General features: G+C 31.7%; 2 protein-coding genes across 7 annotated transcripts in view; both read right to left on the bottom strand.

Moving 5' to 3' along the window:
* LOC116345224 (cyclic AMP response element-binding protein A) overlaps window positions 1–14,240 on the bottom strand; it is a 31,283-nt gene extending 17,043 nt beyond the window's left edge. For 2 of the 6 annotated variants that reach the window (XM_031774422.1, XM_031774427.1), the window contains exons 1-2: window positions 14,112–14,231; window positions 10,734–12,412 (exon numbers count right to left, since the gene is read on the bottom strand). In XM_031774422.1, coding sequence (XP_031630282.1) covers window positions 10,734–10,790 — 57 coding nt within the window. In that variant the 5' untranslated portion in view covers window positions 10,791–12,412; window positions 14,112–14,231. Of the gene's footprint in view, window positions 1–10,733; window positions 12,413–13,777; window positions 13,922–14,111 lie in introns of those variants that run through there. The other 4 variants (XM_031774424.1, XM_031774425.1, XM_031774423.1 and 1 more) reach the window with 4 other exon arrangements.
* Window positions 4,044–5,748, bottom strand: LOC116345225 (levanase-like). The gene has a single exon (XM_031774428.1). It carries the CDS (start codon window positions 5,679–5,681, stop codon window positions 4,119–4,121), a length of 1,563 nt encoding a protein of 520 aa, XP_031630288.1. The 5' UTR covers window positions 5,682–5,748; the 3' UTR covers window positions 4,044–4,118.
* Window positions 14,241–18,062: the final 3,822 nt, after the last annotated feature.

Genomic DNA, 18,062 nt, shown 5'->3' with positions numbered 1-18,062 from the left:
CACTTTTATTCATAGTAAATTGGACTTCGAAAAGAAATTTCTGAGAAAATAACATTTCAAGAACTGCTTAGATTGCGCAAGAGTACCATTTCAAGTATGTAACATTAAAAAAGAAGAAGAAGAAGAAACGAACAAATTGCATATTCACAATAATAAGCGTAATACATTTTTAAGATAAATGAAAAGAATGATGCCGCTTATTTTTCGAGAAACCGACGAAAACAAAAATGTTGATGTTTGGAAATATTTGTCCAGTTATTTATGATATATTTTAACATGTATGTGTCTATTGTTAGCGTGTAAGAATGAACTTGGTGCAGGTTTTTTTTGCGACGAAAATTTCCACTGTTTTTATTTTTCTGTCTCTTTCGTTGCTATAACATTTCTTTAGACAGGAGAGTGGATACTTTGCCATTATATAGCTGTATAATATTGCCGGCATTACCAAACCGGTTAAATGTCACCTACTTAAGTCTCGTCGCGCTCAGCAACAAGAGAGACGATTAAACCTCTTAATGTGATTGTTTTGTTCCTCTGAGTGCTTTACTTCGTGCTTCCCCCTGTGGCTTTCTTATTTTTGTATTTGAATCTCACAACAACAAAAAAAGCTACACCAACAATTCAATTGTCTTTGTAGTGGTTTTCGATCATCGGCATTAAACGGAGTAAGGCTATCCAAATAAATACACGCAAAACAAGAGAAAGATAGAGAGCAAATAAATAAAAAAAAAAAAACCAAAGAGTTGAAATCACAAATTTTATCGCTTCTTTCTTTAATTTATGCCAAAGTTACTGCCAATTGACTTGTATAAAAACAAAACGAGTGTTTCGGTGAATTCAGCATTTACAGATACCTTAAATTGATGATCGATAAATGCTTATTTTATACCGTTGACTAATTATGAACGATTCGATTAACTTTTTTTTTGTGTACGAGGATTCTTTTTTTTTCAGCTAATTTTAAATGTGTTCAATATCTATATGTTAATTCTTGAATGCATTCCAATAAAATCAGTTAATACTTATAAACTTGTGTAAGCTTGATATGGCTTTTACTTTTACCCTTTCTACACAATTCATATTATCTTTCAACACGTTGATTTGCGGCCTGACTTTCATATCGATTTCTTGGGTGCATTTTTAAGGTGAACAACTAGAAATACATTTCAATATGGTGATTTGGAAGCCGGCAATGCATTAATAAATTCAAATTTATTATCAAAACGCGTGTGGTGTGCTTGACATTTTAGTGAAATGTGTATCTGTTTTTTTGTTTGGTGCGATAAAATCGATGATAGCATCCAATCGTTACACACGAAATAGATTCATTCGTATGACTATATAAAATGGAAATGAAAAAGAGTTGATTAAACACACGAAAGGGGATCGCACATTTTACAGAATATTCGATTGAAAACACAATCGAATAGAAAGAATACCGTTCACAATTGATTCCATTGCAAACGTCTATGTTAGTGTTCATGACAGTTTTCTTGCGAAAATGATGAAAAAGAATCGACAATTCTGCCATTTTCGATAAAAATAGACGCATTATTACGTGCGCTGTGTCTATGTCATAACAATGGCAAAAAAAAGAAGAAATACACTCGCGTTATTAATATTGATTGACCTTAAGTTGTATGGAAAATTCTATTGACAGATTGTAAGATTTCATTTTCCACTTGAAAAAATAGTTGCTATTTTTTTTATAAACGCTTGCAACTAATTCAATTACAATTGATGCCTCTTGTGGCGCTTCACGCCTCTGCGTTGTCAACATGCATTTGTGTTAAATTTAGTCAAATGTTCAAACACAACAGCACATCCACACATAATATTTAATGCGATATATTAAATGTGAGCGTAACCGAGTCAGTATCTCAGTTTGTATTTTAGTTATTTTGTCATGGTCGATCTAAGTTGTTGACACACTTATCATATTGGAACATAATACGGATGAACGGAACAAGAATCCTTTATGCTTGTTCCGCAGCTTTGAATTTCAAACATATGTTCAATGGGCCACGGAAACGGAAACGATATTATCGTCCAAATAATACGATAAAAATGAATAAATTTCAAACGCAATGATAAATCTGTTCGAACAATTTAAAAATCATTGAGTCGAATGTGCGATAGCTCTTGAAGTGTTTGATAATTGAATATAAAAGCACTTCAATGTATTCTTTTGAAATGAAACCAGTTTACAATGCAATTCACTTATTTATGTTATATTGAATGGCAAAAATAAAATTTCACAATCACAATTCACAGTGCATTGTCTATCTTCAGCGTTCGTTTTTTTTTCTACGTAAATTTGGTAATATATATATATTTTTACTTTCGCTGATACAAATATAATTTACTGTGCTCATCAGTCAGTGACTAAGTGCTTGAGGCATTTCTTAGAAATCGACATTGCTCTGATATGGTGGTCGAAGAAAATATTGAGTTATTTTTCTTCCGTTTTCGTCAAAGTTCAGAATCAACGAAACGGTTTTCCTTTGTCACAAACACATGCACAAGCCAATACAATCAAATTTACTAGAAAGAATATGAACACAGAATAATGGCAGAAAAAAACACTATATTGTTGCGATAAAGAGGAAATAATACATAAAATAAGAAGATAAAGGCTTTTTTTTAGCTCACATATGTATTGATAAGATAGTCACACACAGCATGTAACATATTAATTTTTTGGATGTTGATAATTAGGCGTTTGTGACTATTTATGTCCAAAGAGATTTAAATAGATGAACGTTTTTTTTTTCGTTCGTTATTGTTTCGATCTCTTTGAATGCACATTCGAGACACAGACTCTTCCTCTATGAATGGGAGTGCATTCTATCACCAAATACTATCATCAGATGCATTGGTGTACTTATTTCAACAGCAACTGGAACGTAAATGTTTGTGTTTTTAAGTGGGTTGGAATTTTTGAATTACATAGGAAACGAGATGGACGCAAAGAGTTGAATTGAAATAGAATCTTCCATTAGCCACCAGTAAAATACTAAAATTAAATTAATTACTAATACTTAATTTAGAGAAAGTAATGGCATCGATTTTCAATTGCAACGAAAATTTTCACACACTTTCGCATTTATAATCAATGTATGTCACAAAAATTGTCAAACGAACAAAATCAGTAAATTTCCCTTACTTATAATCATTTACAGCAATATTAACCGTACAATGTGTTATATTTCATTCGAATCATACTTGTAGTATGTGTATTAAAATGAGGCGAGACATGACATTCGATAAGACCGAACTTTAAAAAAAAAAATCCGAACATTTTTATGATTTGAAACAACCAAAAACGACATTATCTCAATGAAAGCGTGCAACAAATGCCTTAATATATGTAAACGTACATGTACGTACGTATATACAAGAAACCGTTTGGAATGGAAAATGCGGGTCAATGTGAAGCAGACCGACTCATTAGAAGTGAGAAGAAGAAGAAGAAAAAAAAAAAACGAGAAGAAATATGTAAAACAATAATAATACATGTATGTTGGTTATGAAACCGCACGACTTCACCGACTAAAAAGGTACAATTGCACCAATAATGCTAAACGTCCAGTGAAAATATTGAATGAAAACTTTGAAATGCGCATGTAAGCAAATGCAACTAAATATGAAAAATGCTTTAGTGCACAAAAATTTGTACCCATCAATTTGATGTTTTTAATTCAATATTTTGGGCGTGCTCACAACTAATATCGACAGTATACCCATGAACAAACGAATTGAATTTGCAAATTTGAAATGGAAAATATGATATATTTTTTTGGTCGCACAACTTCCGCATCAATCGACAATCCAATAGCAACCGAATGTATCTCAACCAATTTTTCCATAAGGTCAATGTTGCAATGATCATTGACAGATTATAAGCATCCAAATTAGTTCAAAACTTCCGTTTAGATTGTTTTTTTTTTCTTCGAGAAATTTAATCTATCATTTAAAATGATTCAAATAAAAGCGTATTTTGTCAGTATCAATGATTTAAAGAAATCTGTTATTTTGGTTCGATCTATATTTTATTAATTGTTTTTTTTGATAAAATTAGTTCACCAAATAGAAAACAAATAATACAATTTAATATTTTATGATTCCGCCCAAATGCTATGTAGAGCTGCAACGCTTAATTTTTCTACGGTTATTGGTTTTTCGTTGTCTTCAATTGCACATAGCAATTGAATATTTTCAAATAGTTCGGATGGAAAGAATATTGCGCTGAATGTATTCAAACCATCATCGGCAAATATTTCAATCGATGCTGTGTCCAAAATAACTTGTCCCGAAAGTGAATTGGTCGAACGAATGCGTTTTGCATCGGCCATTCTATTAGCAAATCTTGGACTGAATGAAACATCACCAGAATTACTGCGGTCTAAATAATAAATTCCTTCGCTTAAATCAAAAAAGAATGTAATGAATTCGCCAAAAAAATTGCTGAATCTTAATCCGACTTTGCCATTTACGACATTTTCAATATTAAATACATATTCTAGCGTAAACATTGAGCCAGTTTTGAATGGTATTTGTGGCGTTAAATCAACAATTTGATTGCCACTTAGTGTCAATGGTGTTGATAGTGACCATTTTCTTGTGGCATCAACTAAATTCATGAGTTCATCAATTGGTCGCTGAACAAGATGAATATTTCCGTCAATCGTTTGAAGTGCCAATTCACGTGGAATTGTCATTTGACCGCGCCATGTTGTTGTTGGCGTATATTGTGCATAAAGCCAATTTGACATCCAACCGATTATTAAAACTCTTCCACTTGGATCGTTTTGATAAGGTATGGCCGCATAGTTGTCAAAACCATTGTCAACCCACAAAATTTTTGATTGATCGTAACTATTAAAATGTGTACCATTAAATGTACCAACAAAATACTGTGTTAGGCTGCCTCGTGTATCACCATTTTCAGAAACAATTAATATATCATGTTCATTGTTCTGTTCATCTTTTAAACGAACTACCGACGGACATTCCCACACACCAGATTTATCGCCTTCATTGGGTTCGAGTCCAAAGTCACCGAGCCGAGTCCATTCCAACAAATTGCTACTGGTATAAAATGAAATTCGATCAAGAACGGCTAATGCCATATAAAACCTTCCATCACGTTCGAATATATTTGGATCACGAAAATCTGGTATACCCGGATTTGGAAGAACCGGATTTGCATCGTATTGAGTCCATGTTATACCATCATCAAATGAATATGCTAATGCTTGACTCTGTTCTATATCTTTATGAAGTGTATAAACTGCAACAATCGTATTGTTTGATTGGTCTTGATTTTCTGCCGAAATCAAACCGGTAACATTGTCTTTGTCAATAACACAACATCCACTAAATATATCACCTTTTTCATATGGATATAGTGCAACCGGTAAATTTTCCCAATGGATTAAGTCTCGGGATCTTGCATGACCCCAATGCAACAATTTATTCAAAGCACCCGATGGATCATGTTGATAAAACAGATGATAGTATTCATCTGAATAGATCAAACCATTTGGGTCATTTGCCCAACCTGATGGCATCGAAAAATGCAATTGAAGACGATACTTTTCATGATAACTTTGACCATTGATCGACGTCGCCAAAATAAAAACACAACACAATAACAATCGAACGATTAATTTTGACATGTTTTCAAATGAAAATTCTCACTTTTCTCGGTCGATCTTAGAGAAAAACACGGCTGAACGGATTGCATGGATCGCATTAAATACGTGGACAAATTGAAATATGGCTCACTATATATAGGCATTCTGATTTAGTGCAAATTGTGAGAAAAAAAACACACAATTCTTTTATCAAACAATATCTTGAAAAAAAAAACTGATGTTTTGATCGTTGATAATAACGAATGTTGATGTTAATCAATTGTAATTAAACAGAAATTATCAATTGCACTTAATATTCCATTAAATAAACAGAATAAAAGGGTGTTCATTGGTATACTGCACATAAAACTGGCACTACATGCTTAAATCGATCGTTTATCTAAATAAATGAATGAAGTGCTGTTGGCGGTCAGTCAAAAGTAATGACATCATTTTAATTATTTACGTCAGATCATTTGAAGAGCAAAGGGATAAAAAAAAAACAATTCGGTACTCTCTTCAAAACGACCATTCCAATTCGTGATGAATTCCATTCAAAAACACCAAAACATAAGAGACCAAATAATCTTCGAATCTTCAAGTTTATACTTTCAATCAACGGCGAAGCGGACTTTCATCAATGTTTTCGGGGAGCTACGGAATACAATTTAGATATCTAATCGTTTGCGATATCTTGTACTGACCTAGTTGATGATTAATTCGGTTCTAGGTAATTGAGTGAGCGGCACAAAGAGTGCCACAATGAATAACGTAAAGCCGTGTCTTTGTTCAATCGTTTTTTATGTGCATAAACAAAGTGAAATATATCCATGGAGAGTGCGCGCGCACATTATTCAATGGTTGCTGAATTGAACATTAGTGTTTGGCATATTAGAAGTGTGTGATCTAAAAGTGAAATTCACGAAATTATACGAGGTAAGAATCGGGTTTTTATTTTGTACAATACATAGCTCTCTTGAATTAAACAAATGCTTATTTCAGTGGAATTCAAAGTGGCACTCAATATATTATGGACTTTACAATGTTCGGTACTTCTCAGTCTGAAAAGAACCGATGGGGAATTTGGATAGATCATTAGAATTGCGATTTCGTTATTGTCGATCATATATATTTCTTTTTTATTTCTTTCTCTTTTTCGTTCTTATTGCGCGCGACTTAGGTGAATCAACACACCACTGTGGCTTGGATGGAATTCGTTGGTTTAAATGAATGCGAATACAGATAAAAAAAAGTGTTCATACATGAACTTGACGTAAAGTACCGGTATTTCAATTTACAAACAATTAAACCATCACGTAAACGACTAGTTTCAATGGTTGTTCTTTTGATGTTAAAAAGCTTAACATTATTTCAAATTATGTGCGTGTGTGTGAGTAAAAATGAACGGAATGAAATGAATTGTGGCCATAAATTCTATGCACAATTTGAAATTTCAAATTCCAGAACTTGCAGCGTGTCACAGATTTTAATTTCATTTTATGTGCATATGTACGCACACATCAAATAACAGAACAAAACAAATTGATTTGAATATGATGTGCTTGAGTGAGACAGAGCACATCAAATGAAATGTGCACGATGTATTCGGTTACAGCAAAACGATCGAAAACCACAACAAGAATCAAAATCGAATTCATGACACGTCTTTTGCTATCCAAAAAAGAGGTTATTGAACCAACCATACTAGAACACACAGAATGTGTAGAACAACACAAACACATTTGAAACTGAAACAGCCACATTTATTAGCATTGTTAAATATGATGAGTGTTGTCGATGCTGGCTCACGTTCATTTTGTGCAAATTTTCGTGCTCGCATATATAGCTCGCTGTGTGTGTTGAAATAATGACAATCGAAATATTTTATGTGTCATACAAAATCCATGTTCATCATCGTACGCACACTCAATAGCGTTGCTTTTATCAACTCTGCGCAAACGGTCATCGAATACACACAACAATTACGTCATTCGGTTAAATAAAGTTGGTAAAAAGAAGAGAGAAAAGCATCAATGACAACAGTAAAAGAACAAAACAATCAGCATTCCAGCGTGTATTACTGTTGCTGCTGTTGCTTCTGTTGCTTCTGTTGCTGCTACAAGCCACAAAACATCATTGGTCTTCGCTTCATTTTTATTTTATTTTTAGTTTGCCAAATAACAAAGTCGTGTGTTTGTAATATCTAACCGGTATTTGCAAAAGATCAAGCATATCTGTGTGCTTTCTTTGCATCCATTTGTTTGTCGTAAATTTAATTATAGCCTAATTAGATCTGTGTGTTGTGATAATGTTTCACATGTCAAATATCATTCAAAACTCCCGAGATTATGTATTACGGAAATTTTCCCGGTATTTCTAGTAAATAACAATAAAAATAAATTATTTGTCAAGCTCGTTATCAGTTAAAACAAACGAAGAAAAAAAAAATGATGATGAAAAAAAGCGGCAATGAAAAACGCGTGTAAGTACCAAGCGTATGAACAAAACACATTGCGTTAGGTCGGTTATTCCCAGTATCACCCACCGTCGTTGCATCGCTATTTTCAATGAAATAAGCAATTAATATAAATCGATGATGATATTGTTCAACGTAATTCAAAACGACGAAAATTCCCCAAAAATAAGATTGACATCTCCGTGTGTTAATAGGATTTGGAGGTTTTTTTGTTGTTGCAAAAGTTCAGAATTGACGTATTTTTACCGCTGCCATTAATTCTTGTTATTTTTCTTCACAGATTTTTACATTCCATTCCAAACGTGATCGAAGCAACAAAAAAAGATCTTAACATTTCTCTGTGTTGAATATCCATTCCGTTCTTTCTCTTCATTCTTCGTCGTCTTCTTTTGTTGCTTTTCTGTTTCTTTCATTTTGAATTCATTGTCTTTTCTGCTTTCTTTCTCTTTTTTTTTTGTCTTTGTTGGCTTCGTTTTGTTCTATTTAAAAATTTATTCTTAAATTTGTCGCAATCATCTCACCGATTGATTACATTTGCATTCAATGTAAGGGAGAGAAGAAAAAAAAAACAGTAACCGCCATAATTAAATATTAACATTTCTTAAATGGAAAAGTAAACAGATTCTTGTTGTAAATCTGAACCTACAATCGACCCACTTCAAACACTTGTTTGTTCAATGAGTTGAAATAATCACGAAACGACATTTGAATATGTACGATTTGATTAATCAAATGAAATTGATTCGAAACAATTCGAATAGTATTGAAAATTTGAAATATTTGAAGAGCTGTGGCCACATGTGAGAAAAGTTCCAAATCCGTTATTTAAACACATTTTCAATCATTGGTAAAACAGTTGAGCCCAATGAAGAGCAATGAGCCCGTTAGCCAAACGTTTCAGTCGAAACTGATTTTTATCGCATACAAAAAGTTGCACAGATTTTCTTATCCATCTTGTAGAGCTTTATGCTAACGTCGTTATGCACAGTCTTCTTATATTTTTTTTTTGCTCGAATGGAGCTTGATTGCCGCTCTGCTTGTTGAATTTATATAAAAAGACTCTTTTTCTTCTTACGCCACTTCAGTGTGCGTGCGTGTGTGTGTGTTGTAGTGAATTTCAATTCGTTTTCGAAAGTTGCTCAAATCATACGCCAGATCGATTCGTTTCATTGTTTCGGCTGTTTAAACTAAAACACTTGTCTTGGGCATTTTGGACTTATTTTTGGTTTTATTTGACTGTTTTTTTATTCGCTTTCTGTTTTCTTATCTTCCAATTTGTTTTCAATCCAATCAATTGGAATATTAGAGCAAGTTTGATAATTAAATAATTATGTGCACAATTAAAATCGCTTCGTACGCACATCGGCATCATCCATAGAAATGATATGAAGAAAAATAATATACTAAGAAGTGGGCAAAAATGATCTTGCTTGATGCAACGTAATAGGTAGACAATAGACGAACAATATTAATAAAATATATAAATTATTTATATCTATTGGTACAATTTCATATTGAGTAAATACAAAATTTAACTGTTTAATCGTTAATCGAACAGAAAATGAATAAGAATAAAAACCTACAAAAATATGTCTGAACAAAATAAATAAATACGAATGACGATATGTAAAGCCTGGAATCGATTGTTATCATTTCAATGTGATTAATATCCATTAGTTTTGTCTTATCATCATTGAAAGTCTCTACACAAATTCATTCGATTTTTATTAATATTCTAAAATGTGTGAACCATCAACTCACTCATATATAAATAAAATGCAAGACAAACATTCTAGAGACATTCAACATTAAAAAAAAAAAACAATTCAAATCTGTGTTTTCTTTTTCATTTTACTTTCATATGCTGTTTCTCAATAATAGATACACCGAATGTATTGTGCAACTCTTAATTACACACAATTTTATTTTATAGAAATGGAAATCCAGTAAAATAAGGTCCATTTTTCGGTTAAACACAAGAGAATGGAGAATTAAAAAAAAAAAGAAACAATTAATTTAAATGCCGACCCAAAGTGTCGATTATTCTTTTTTGTTACAGTTAATGGCATGATTTTGAACAATTATGATATTATTTTACGTAGAATCAACTAATTGTGTCGGAACAATAGTTTCAATGACGGCATATTGATTTTATTTCGGACGTCATTTTACAATTACATAATCAACATTCGGGTTCCATTTGTTAAAATGCCGAAAAAATGTGACTTACATCATACAGGGCAAATACCATGATCTGAACAGAACCCATTTGCGTGTGACAGAATTAATTTGCCTTACACACTAATTGAAATTGAAATTTAGCGCCACTGTCTGTTATATCATGGCACAGAAAGTGCTTCATTTTCATGTTTTATTTGTTTAAATGAGGGTTTGAGCCTAGAATATGCAGATGAAATTTGAATGTGGTGCATCTATAATGATGTACCTAATACACAGACAGACAGACTTGTCTTTTAAACCATAATGGTCATTATGTACTAAGATAATGAAATACAATGCACTATGTGTTGCATGTGAGAATTTTGGTCGATTCACCATTCTGTTCAATATTTGTTTGTTTTTTTTTTAGTACAGATGAAATAGAATAATCAACTTACCGGATCAAACTCTGATTCCCAAAAATTGGTTTCCATGTCTTCATATAGGCGATCCATATTGATGTTATAGTCCAGTTTGAAGTCTTTTCGTTAGCGTTCTGGTTGGATAGATGTTTCGAAGTTTATGTTGCGTTGCGATGGTGTGTTTTTTTTATCTTCAAAATTTGTTATCGTCTTTTTGCGTTTATTCCTTGGAAAATGCCAGAATCACTTATAAAACTTTATCAAATTCTGTTTTTGTCTTTCTAATGACTTGTTGGCTTCTCTCATCAGCGTATTCTCTTTCAAATATTTGTTTTTTTTTTTAACTTTTTGGATAATAACCGGATAGTTTTGTAATAAATGTTTAACTTAGTTTTAAAAATACATCACATACGCTATTATCAATTAAAATGTCTCTCTGATTTTGCGTATTTTCAAATTGCGCACACAAACACAATAAAAAATTACCGAAATAAAAAAAATGTACTTCTCAAATATGATTTATATAGAAATATAATGCGGCCATATAATAATTATATTGCTTAATCTTTTATTCTTTTGCTGTCGTTTTTTTTTTAATCGAGCAGATGCTGAAAATGGTTCAACCAAATGATTTCAATCTTTTGAGAACACGCACAATATATTTTGCGAAACGCCCACGAATATAGATAATGTTTTTTAATATGTTTATTGTTTATCAGCACATGTCGTTGATCTTGTCAGTTGCTAGTTGTTTTGTGTTTGTCTGTATTTTTTTTTCTCTTACTCTTTTTTTTTTGGTTTTATCTATTTGTCACCAACGCGCGTGCAGTAATTTTCATTACCTGTAGCACCGTTTGTTACACTATATATTATATACTCTCTATCTATGTAAACAAAAATTAACAATTGCTCAAGTGTATTGAGAGAGGTTGCTTGCACATTTACTATTTTCTTTTGAACGGGCACAGCTGCAACAGGATGTGCGATTTAACTTGATACACTTTTGTACTGTAACATATAAGTTCTGCAATTAATCGACAAAAAAGCGAAATTGTTTGAACAATAGAATGCGATACTGAAATCGGTTCGATCAGTTTCTTTATTGTTTTTTTTTTCTTCTTTTGCTGATAATTTCGATTAAATTTTCACGATCGCATTAAATTGAAACGATGACAGCAATGATTTACACTTAAGATTTCAAGTTTTTAATGCCAACTATACTCCATATAAAATAGATACTTTCTCTCATTATACTATATCTCGTGCGTTTTTCTTTTGTCTCTTTCGTTCTGGTTTTGTGTCTCTCTGTGTATTCACCTTTTGTTGGATTGTTTGCAAATAACGATTGCAAATTCAGCAATACTTTTGTTGAAATACCAAAGTCCCTCAGTGTGGGCTATCCGTAAAAATTTGTATGAATTTTACTCGTCAGTCTCTTTATTTGCTGTGCATCACCAACAGTTTTGATATTGTTTTCATTTGTTTCATTTTCTTTTCGCGCTGTTTGTTTCTTTGTCTGAATCTGTTTTGATTTTTTTTCTTTCGGTTTTTTTTTTCGTTGCTGTTATTGTAGCCAAATAAGTCTATAATTTTTATTTTAACTGGTGTCCGTTGACCACGACGGTGGAAATACAAAAGATGATGAAAACGAATATTGATGCGCTGCTAAAGTCGAGAAACAAAAAATATGCTATTACTGCTTTCGCAAATGATTCCTGTGTAAACGAAATAAAATTGAAAACAAGGGAGACTTTTGAATTATAAATATGTACTCTCGTTCTCTCTCTCTCTCTCTCTCTCTCTCTCTCTCTCTCTCTTTGCATAAATTAGAACATATTCGGTCGTGCTTACAAACTATCGCATTTTTATTTGAAGGTAATACACGGAAATTTATTGGAATGCTGCAATAACAGCTCAATTTTCATTTGAATTTTATTTATAAAAATGTGCGCTCGTTTGCTTTTTACCATACAAAAAAGGCGACAATTCGATACACACATATTATTATTTTTTGCGCCAAGGCACAGAAGAAGAAGAAGAAGAAGAAGAAGAAGAAGGTGGAAAAATACTTAAAGAAACCAATAATTTTTGCAAACGTATGGAAATGTGTTCGATTCGTTCGATACAATGCAAACGTCTTTCTAAACGAAACGTAAATACACAAAAATTCCTTCAAAACACTTGTTGAATACACTTTGCTCTGCGCACAATATACGAACAGGCAAAAGTCATTTAATTTCGCTGGCATATGGTTTTCATTTTGAGATCTAAACATTTTGTTTTCCATACCAATTTCTTTTCTCTTTTACGCAAATTTACATAAAAGAATATTAACCACAATGGAATGAAAGAAGCAGCAAAAAAAAACACTAAATAATAGAAATACATTGTAAGTCGTTTATTCGTACGAAATATTGTATGGTCAAATTTACTTCAATATTGTTCCGTTTTGGGAATTGATTATGTCTCATTTAAACATTTGATAATGTACATAAATTTCATGAAATTATTTTATTTCAATGTGTATCATGTATATATTTCAATTGATACAAATTCATTCGACGAAATTTATTAAACATATCACAAGTCGTACAAGTACCGCCAAAATTACAGCGGAAGAATTTAAGTAGAAAAAAAAAATAATTGGACACTGTCAAGAACAAGTGACGAAAACTATAACACATCTAATCTATGATGATAACTTATTTTTGGACATTTCTTGAAGAAAAAGGCGCGAATATGACAACATGCAATAGCGATTATATGTATTGATAGCTAAAATTTCATTGAAATACCGGCATTCACCATTGGCTTTTCATTTAATTTAAAAGATTTGAAAAATCAAATAACTGAAAGCGACCAAAAACTGTCGAGTCTCTATGTACCGGTTAATAAATAATTTCAATTCATCGAAGCTTTTCACAGAACTTTTTCCAAAAACAATTTTTTTTTATAGGCAACTCAATTGAAATCAGTGCATAATAATAAACAAAAATATTCACATAAACACATAACAAACATTTATTCACAAACACACACTTAAAAAAATTTCTACTTCTAAAATCATTGAATTCTCTTACTCTGTATCACGAAAAAAAAACTAAAAAAAAAACTTGATTGTGATTAGTAAATACGATGTTTCGTGTGCTTTTCATATATTTTGGCAGAAACTTTAATGTAACTCCCGCTTCTGACGGTATTCGAATGTGAACTAAAAACACGAATCAAACATATACAGTTCTTCGTGTGTGCTTTTCCTCTGTCTCTCTTTCTGTCTCCTTTCTTTCTAGTCGTCGGTCGTTTGCAACTTCTTCTTCTTCCTCTTCTTTGATAATTTTTTTTTGTTTTGCTTTCAACCTCTCACATTTCGAGAAAACTGTAAAGCAAACGTACTAATATTACTTGCATACTTACTACGTTACTACCAAGAACCGTGTGAAACATATAAATCGTACGGAAATGAGCAAAAATGCAGTAAAACAACAGAGAGTATTACTAAAACCGCACAAATCAACGGCTAATGTCGGAATGTGTTCACGTTGAATAGCCAAAGAGAGCACAAGAAACATGAAACAAGACTCAATGAAAATATAATGAAGAAATGACGGACCGTATATGAGTGAGAGGCGTGTGAAGTCACTGACGAGCAACACACATGCAACACAAAACAAACTGTTGCTTTCCATACGTTCATTTAGGGTGGCCACCATATTTTCCAATCAAATAAAAATAACTAAAGCTCAATGCTTAATCGGTGAATTTAAAAAGAAAAAAAATTCTTTTGAAACCTAATTCATAGAAGTTGTAACACTTTAAATCCTACAAATGAATTATACCTATATAAATGGACAAAAACATTTCGAAAATCAATTAAAATGACATGTTTTCCATTTTTTCAGTTTTGTTATAATAAATCGGAAAATGTGCCACCCTAATGTACGCAAACGTGAGCGAGTTATTGTCGTAGTAGCATTTGTGCCTGAAATCACAAATACACGCGCGCGCGACTGAATCAAATGAATCTGAATGTGACAAATAGGGTGAACTGAAAGTTGTACAGAGAGAAAGCCATCATCAATTCAATTATAAATGGTTGATATGCGGGCATATTCTTCGAACGACCCTATTCCAATCATTTCAAATGCACATACAAACTAAACTCACTGATAACTATTTCTTTTTTTTATTCATCTCAATAAGCCGGTTGGAGTAATAGCAGTGAATAACAGTGATAATATGACTTAACTTTGCTTTCACAATTCGGTATTCATTCCATTTTCCTAGAATTTTTTATAAATCTACAGGAATTTCCATTATTCTACAGGTTTCGAAATCAATAAGTTTCAAAAGATGTTATTGCGTAAAACTCTCTACATACCAGTTAATTGATTCTGGAAAAATATATTCTCGTTTTTTTTTCGTACAACAGACGCTAAAAATGCCGGAAAAAAAATAAACTATCGATGTTTCAAGGATATCACTTTGATGAACCAAATGAAAAACAAAACGACATTTAATGACAATCGCTGTGAGCATTTATTGCTAACGGCTACCATAAGTTCTTTGGAAATATCTAACGACGGCGTTTCAAATCGAATGCATTTTAATGCCAATGGAAAGTCTATGGGTAATTATGATGGCTATTGAATTTCAATATCGAAATAACAATAATGTTGTCCCAAAAAAAAAATCTCTCACAAAGAATGAAACTGTTAGGGTATGTAATTTATAATGGTCTGTACATTATTGTTTGGTCTAGTATGGTTATGGTCTAGTCTCTCTTTTATTACAAATAGTACGCAAAATGACGGCATTCAAATCATCAATGAATATTGCTAAATAGAAGCTGTTCAAATAAATGTCAGTATAAAAACAGTGTAAGTTTTGTTGATATTGTTTGGGAAGGGGGGAAAAAAACGATTAGCACTTTTTGCTTTAACTTTGAATTCGATCAGCGTGAACGTTGTACAAAGTATTCGCCGAATGACGATAACATTTTAAACTATAGAAAGAGTTACTTCTGGGAACTTCCCAGTGGAAACAATAAGTTCGACGAAAAAAACAGTCACAAAATCATGATCTTACATCAAATCAGAATCAAATCATTTGATTTTTCAACTCAAATTAATCGCTAAAAGTGAAGATTTTTTTCCACCGAAATCCATTTTCACAGAAAAACGTTCATTCGTCATAAATATGTTTTAAAATGTTTTTTTTCCGTCTGTGCGATAACTCGATTTAGGAACGTTTTTTCATATGGAAAAATCGAATCGAAATGTTGGCTCGTTGGATTAGTAATAATAATATTTTCGATATATGCTTGGAATGAATGTCGGAACAGTTCCCGAAGATACTTTTTCCCAAACTGCTAATGTTTTGCCCATTCGCTTGGAGTTTTAATGCATTTATTATCACCATCCAAGTACGCCCATTTGAACGGTGTTTCTTGTTTTTTTTTTCTTCTCTTCTTGCGTAAGAGCTGATAATTTTAATTTCGATTTCATATATTCTTTGGAATATTACGAATGATTCAAATTTTCGTTGAGAATATCAGATTTAGCCTGTTTTTTTTTTTTTTTTTTAAATAAACCTAAGTTCTTATGAACCTTTGATCTCAAAACTGTCTGCAATTATTGAATTCGGTGAAAAAAGATCGATTTAAAAATCGAATTTTCGGAAACTGCTCATCAAAATACAAGTAACAAGTGTTATATCAATACAATGCTGTCGACTTGTATCATAATTCTTGTATTCGATTTCCTTTTGTTTCGTTTAATCTTATTGGCAATAATTTGACCAAGTGGATGGCTCTAAGAAGAGACACATTGCGAATGGTTTACATTAATGCCATCTGTTGGCTTGGAGAGATGGGAGAGATTGTGACATTTTTGACGTAATGTATTTTACGTATTCATGTTTTTGGCAAGTCATTTGTCAATTTGGAACGTCCTGTTTCAATATCAATCAAATCACCAACCTATTTGTTAGGTTACATAAAATATTTAAAAACAAACATAAAACAATACACAGCTTTTGGTAAAAAACAAAATAAAGAGATAAAATAAACTTAAAGAATAAATTACTGATAAAAAATATATCAGTCTAATATTTATTTCTCACCATTTTTATAACGCTATTTACAGCGACTTCAAAATGCGAAAAATGACGAAATGTCATAAATCTAAATTGACAAATGACTTGTCAAAAACATGAATACGTAAAATACATTACGTAAATTTGGTTGAAGACGTCGGAGAAAAATAATATTTCATCATTGTCATCATAAAAAAAATAATATAGTTTTGTTCAAAAATTCAAATAAAATCAAATTTAAAAAAATTATTATTATTATAAAGGGAAAATATATTACTTAAAATAAAAATAAGTAATAAATATGTGCATTTGTGTTACGTTACATAGAGCAAATTTGTTTGTAGAAATGTAAACACATGCTAGAGATGTAAATTTAGTTGAGGGATGTCAGGTATGATGGCGCTGATTAGCGAGACTCGCATAAAAAAGTCTCCAATCTCATATATGTGTCATCCACGTGAATTTGACTAACCTGCTTGATGATGATAATTCAAAAAAAAGGTGGCCATTGATGATACTCACAAATGAATGTCCAAAGCGTTGCCCAACAAAAAGAGGAAAACAACATTTGTAGTAATGGCTATTCTCTAATAGATCAATTAAGGTGTCTGTTATGCATTGATTTTGCGTACTTTACCTTTTGCCTTTTTCGTATTCATAAAATAGCCGACAGACAGACTACAAATGATGAATGACTAGTTTTACCATATAAATTTTCGAACGAAAACACTTGGACAATGTTAAATTTAATTTTTTGAAAAATAGGTCAAACATTTTAGATTAGAATATTACAGTTTGGTCGAAATTGATTAATTGTCAATTATGGGCACAATAGATACATTTGTGTAAATAGGAATCTCTCCCCAATAATAATAATAATTGTTATTATTTTAACTATTTACATATTTGTTTGCGATCGACTGAATTCAGATGAAATAAGAAACCTGTTTATTCTTTTTATGTCAAAAAAGTTTATTAATAAAAAAAAAATTGTGTCAGTACAATAACTTGATATGTATGTATATATACAAAACAATAATATACTCTAACGTAACAAAAATGCGTGTGTTTGTTTTTGTATTTACTACAATATCTCATTAAATTATTGTTTTTCGATATCATTTAAATATTCGAATAATGCAAAATTTCTATGCACATAACACTCAATCGTATCTTATGAGTTTTGTGTTAGTAATCGATGAGTAGAAACAAAATAAAACAAAACCATTATTATTTAGTGCAATAAAAAAAAAATCAAAATAAAGAAATTGA

The sequence above is a fragment of the Contarinia nasturtii genome, unplaced genomic scaffold, assembly GCF_009176525.2.
Source record: "Contarinia nasturtii isolate CC-2019 unplaced genomic scaffold, AAFC_CNas_1.1 Cnas_scaffold_1240, whole genome shotgun sequence".
NCBI classification, from domain to species: Eukaryota; Metazoa; Arthropoda; class Insecta; order Diptera; family Cecidomyiidae; genus Contarinia; species Contarinia nasturtii.
Note: the sequence above shows the minus strand (reverse complement) of the source record. Positions and strands in the feature narration are given on the sequence as shown.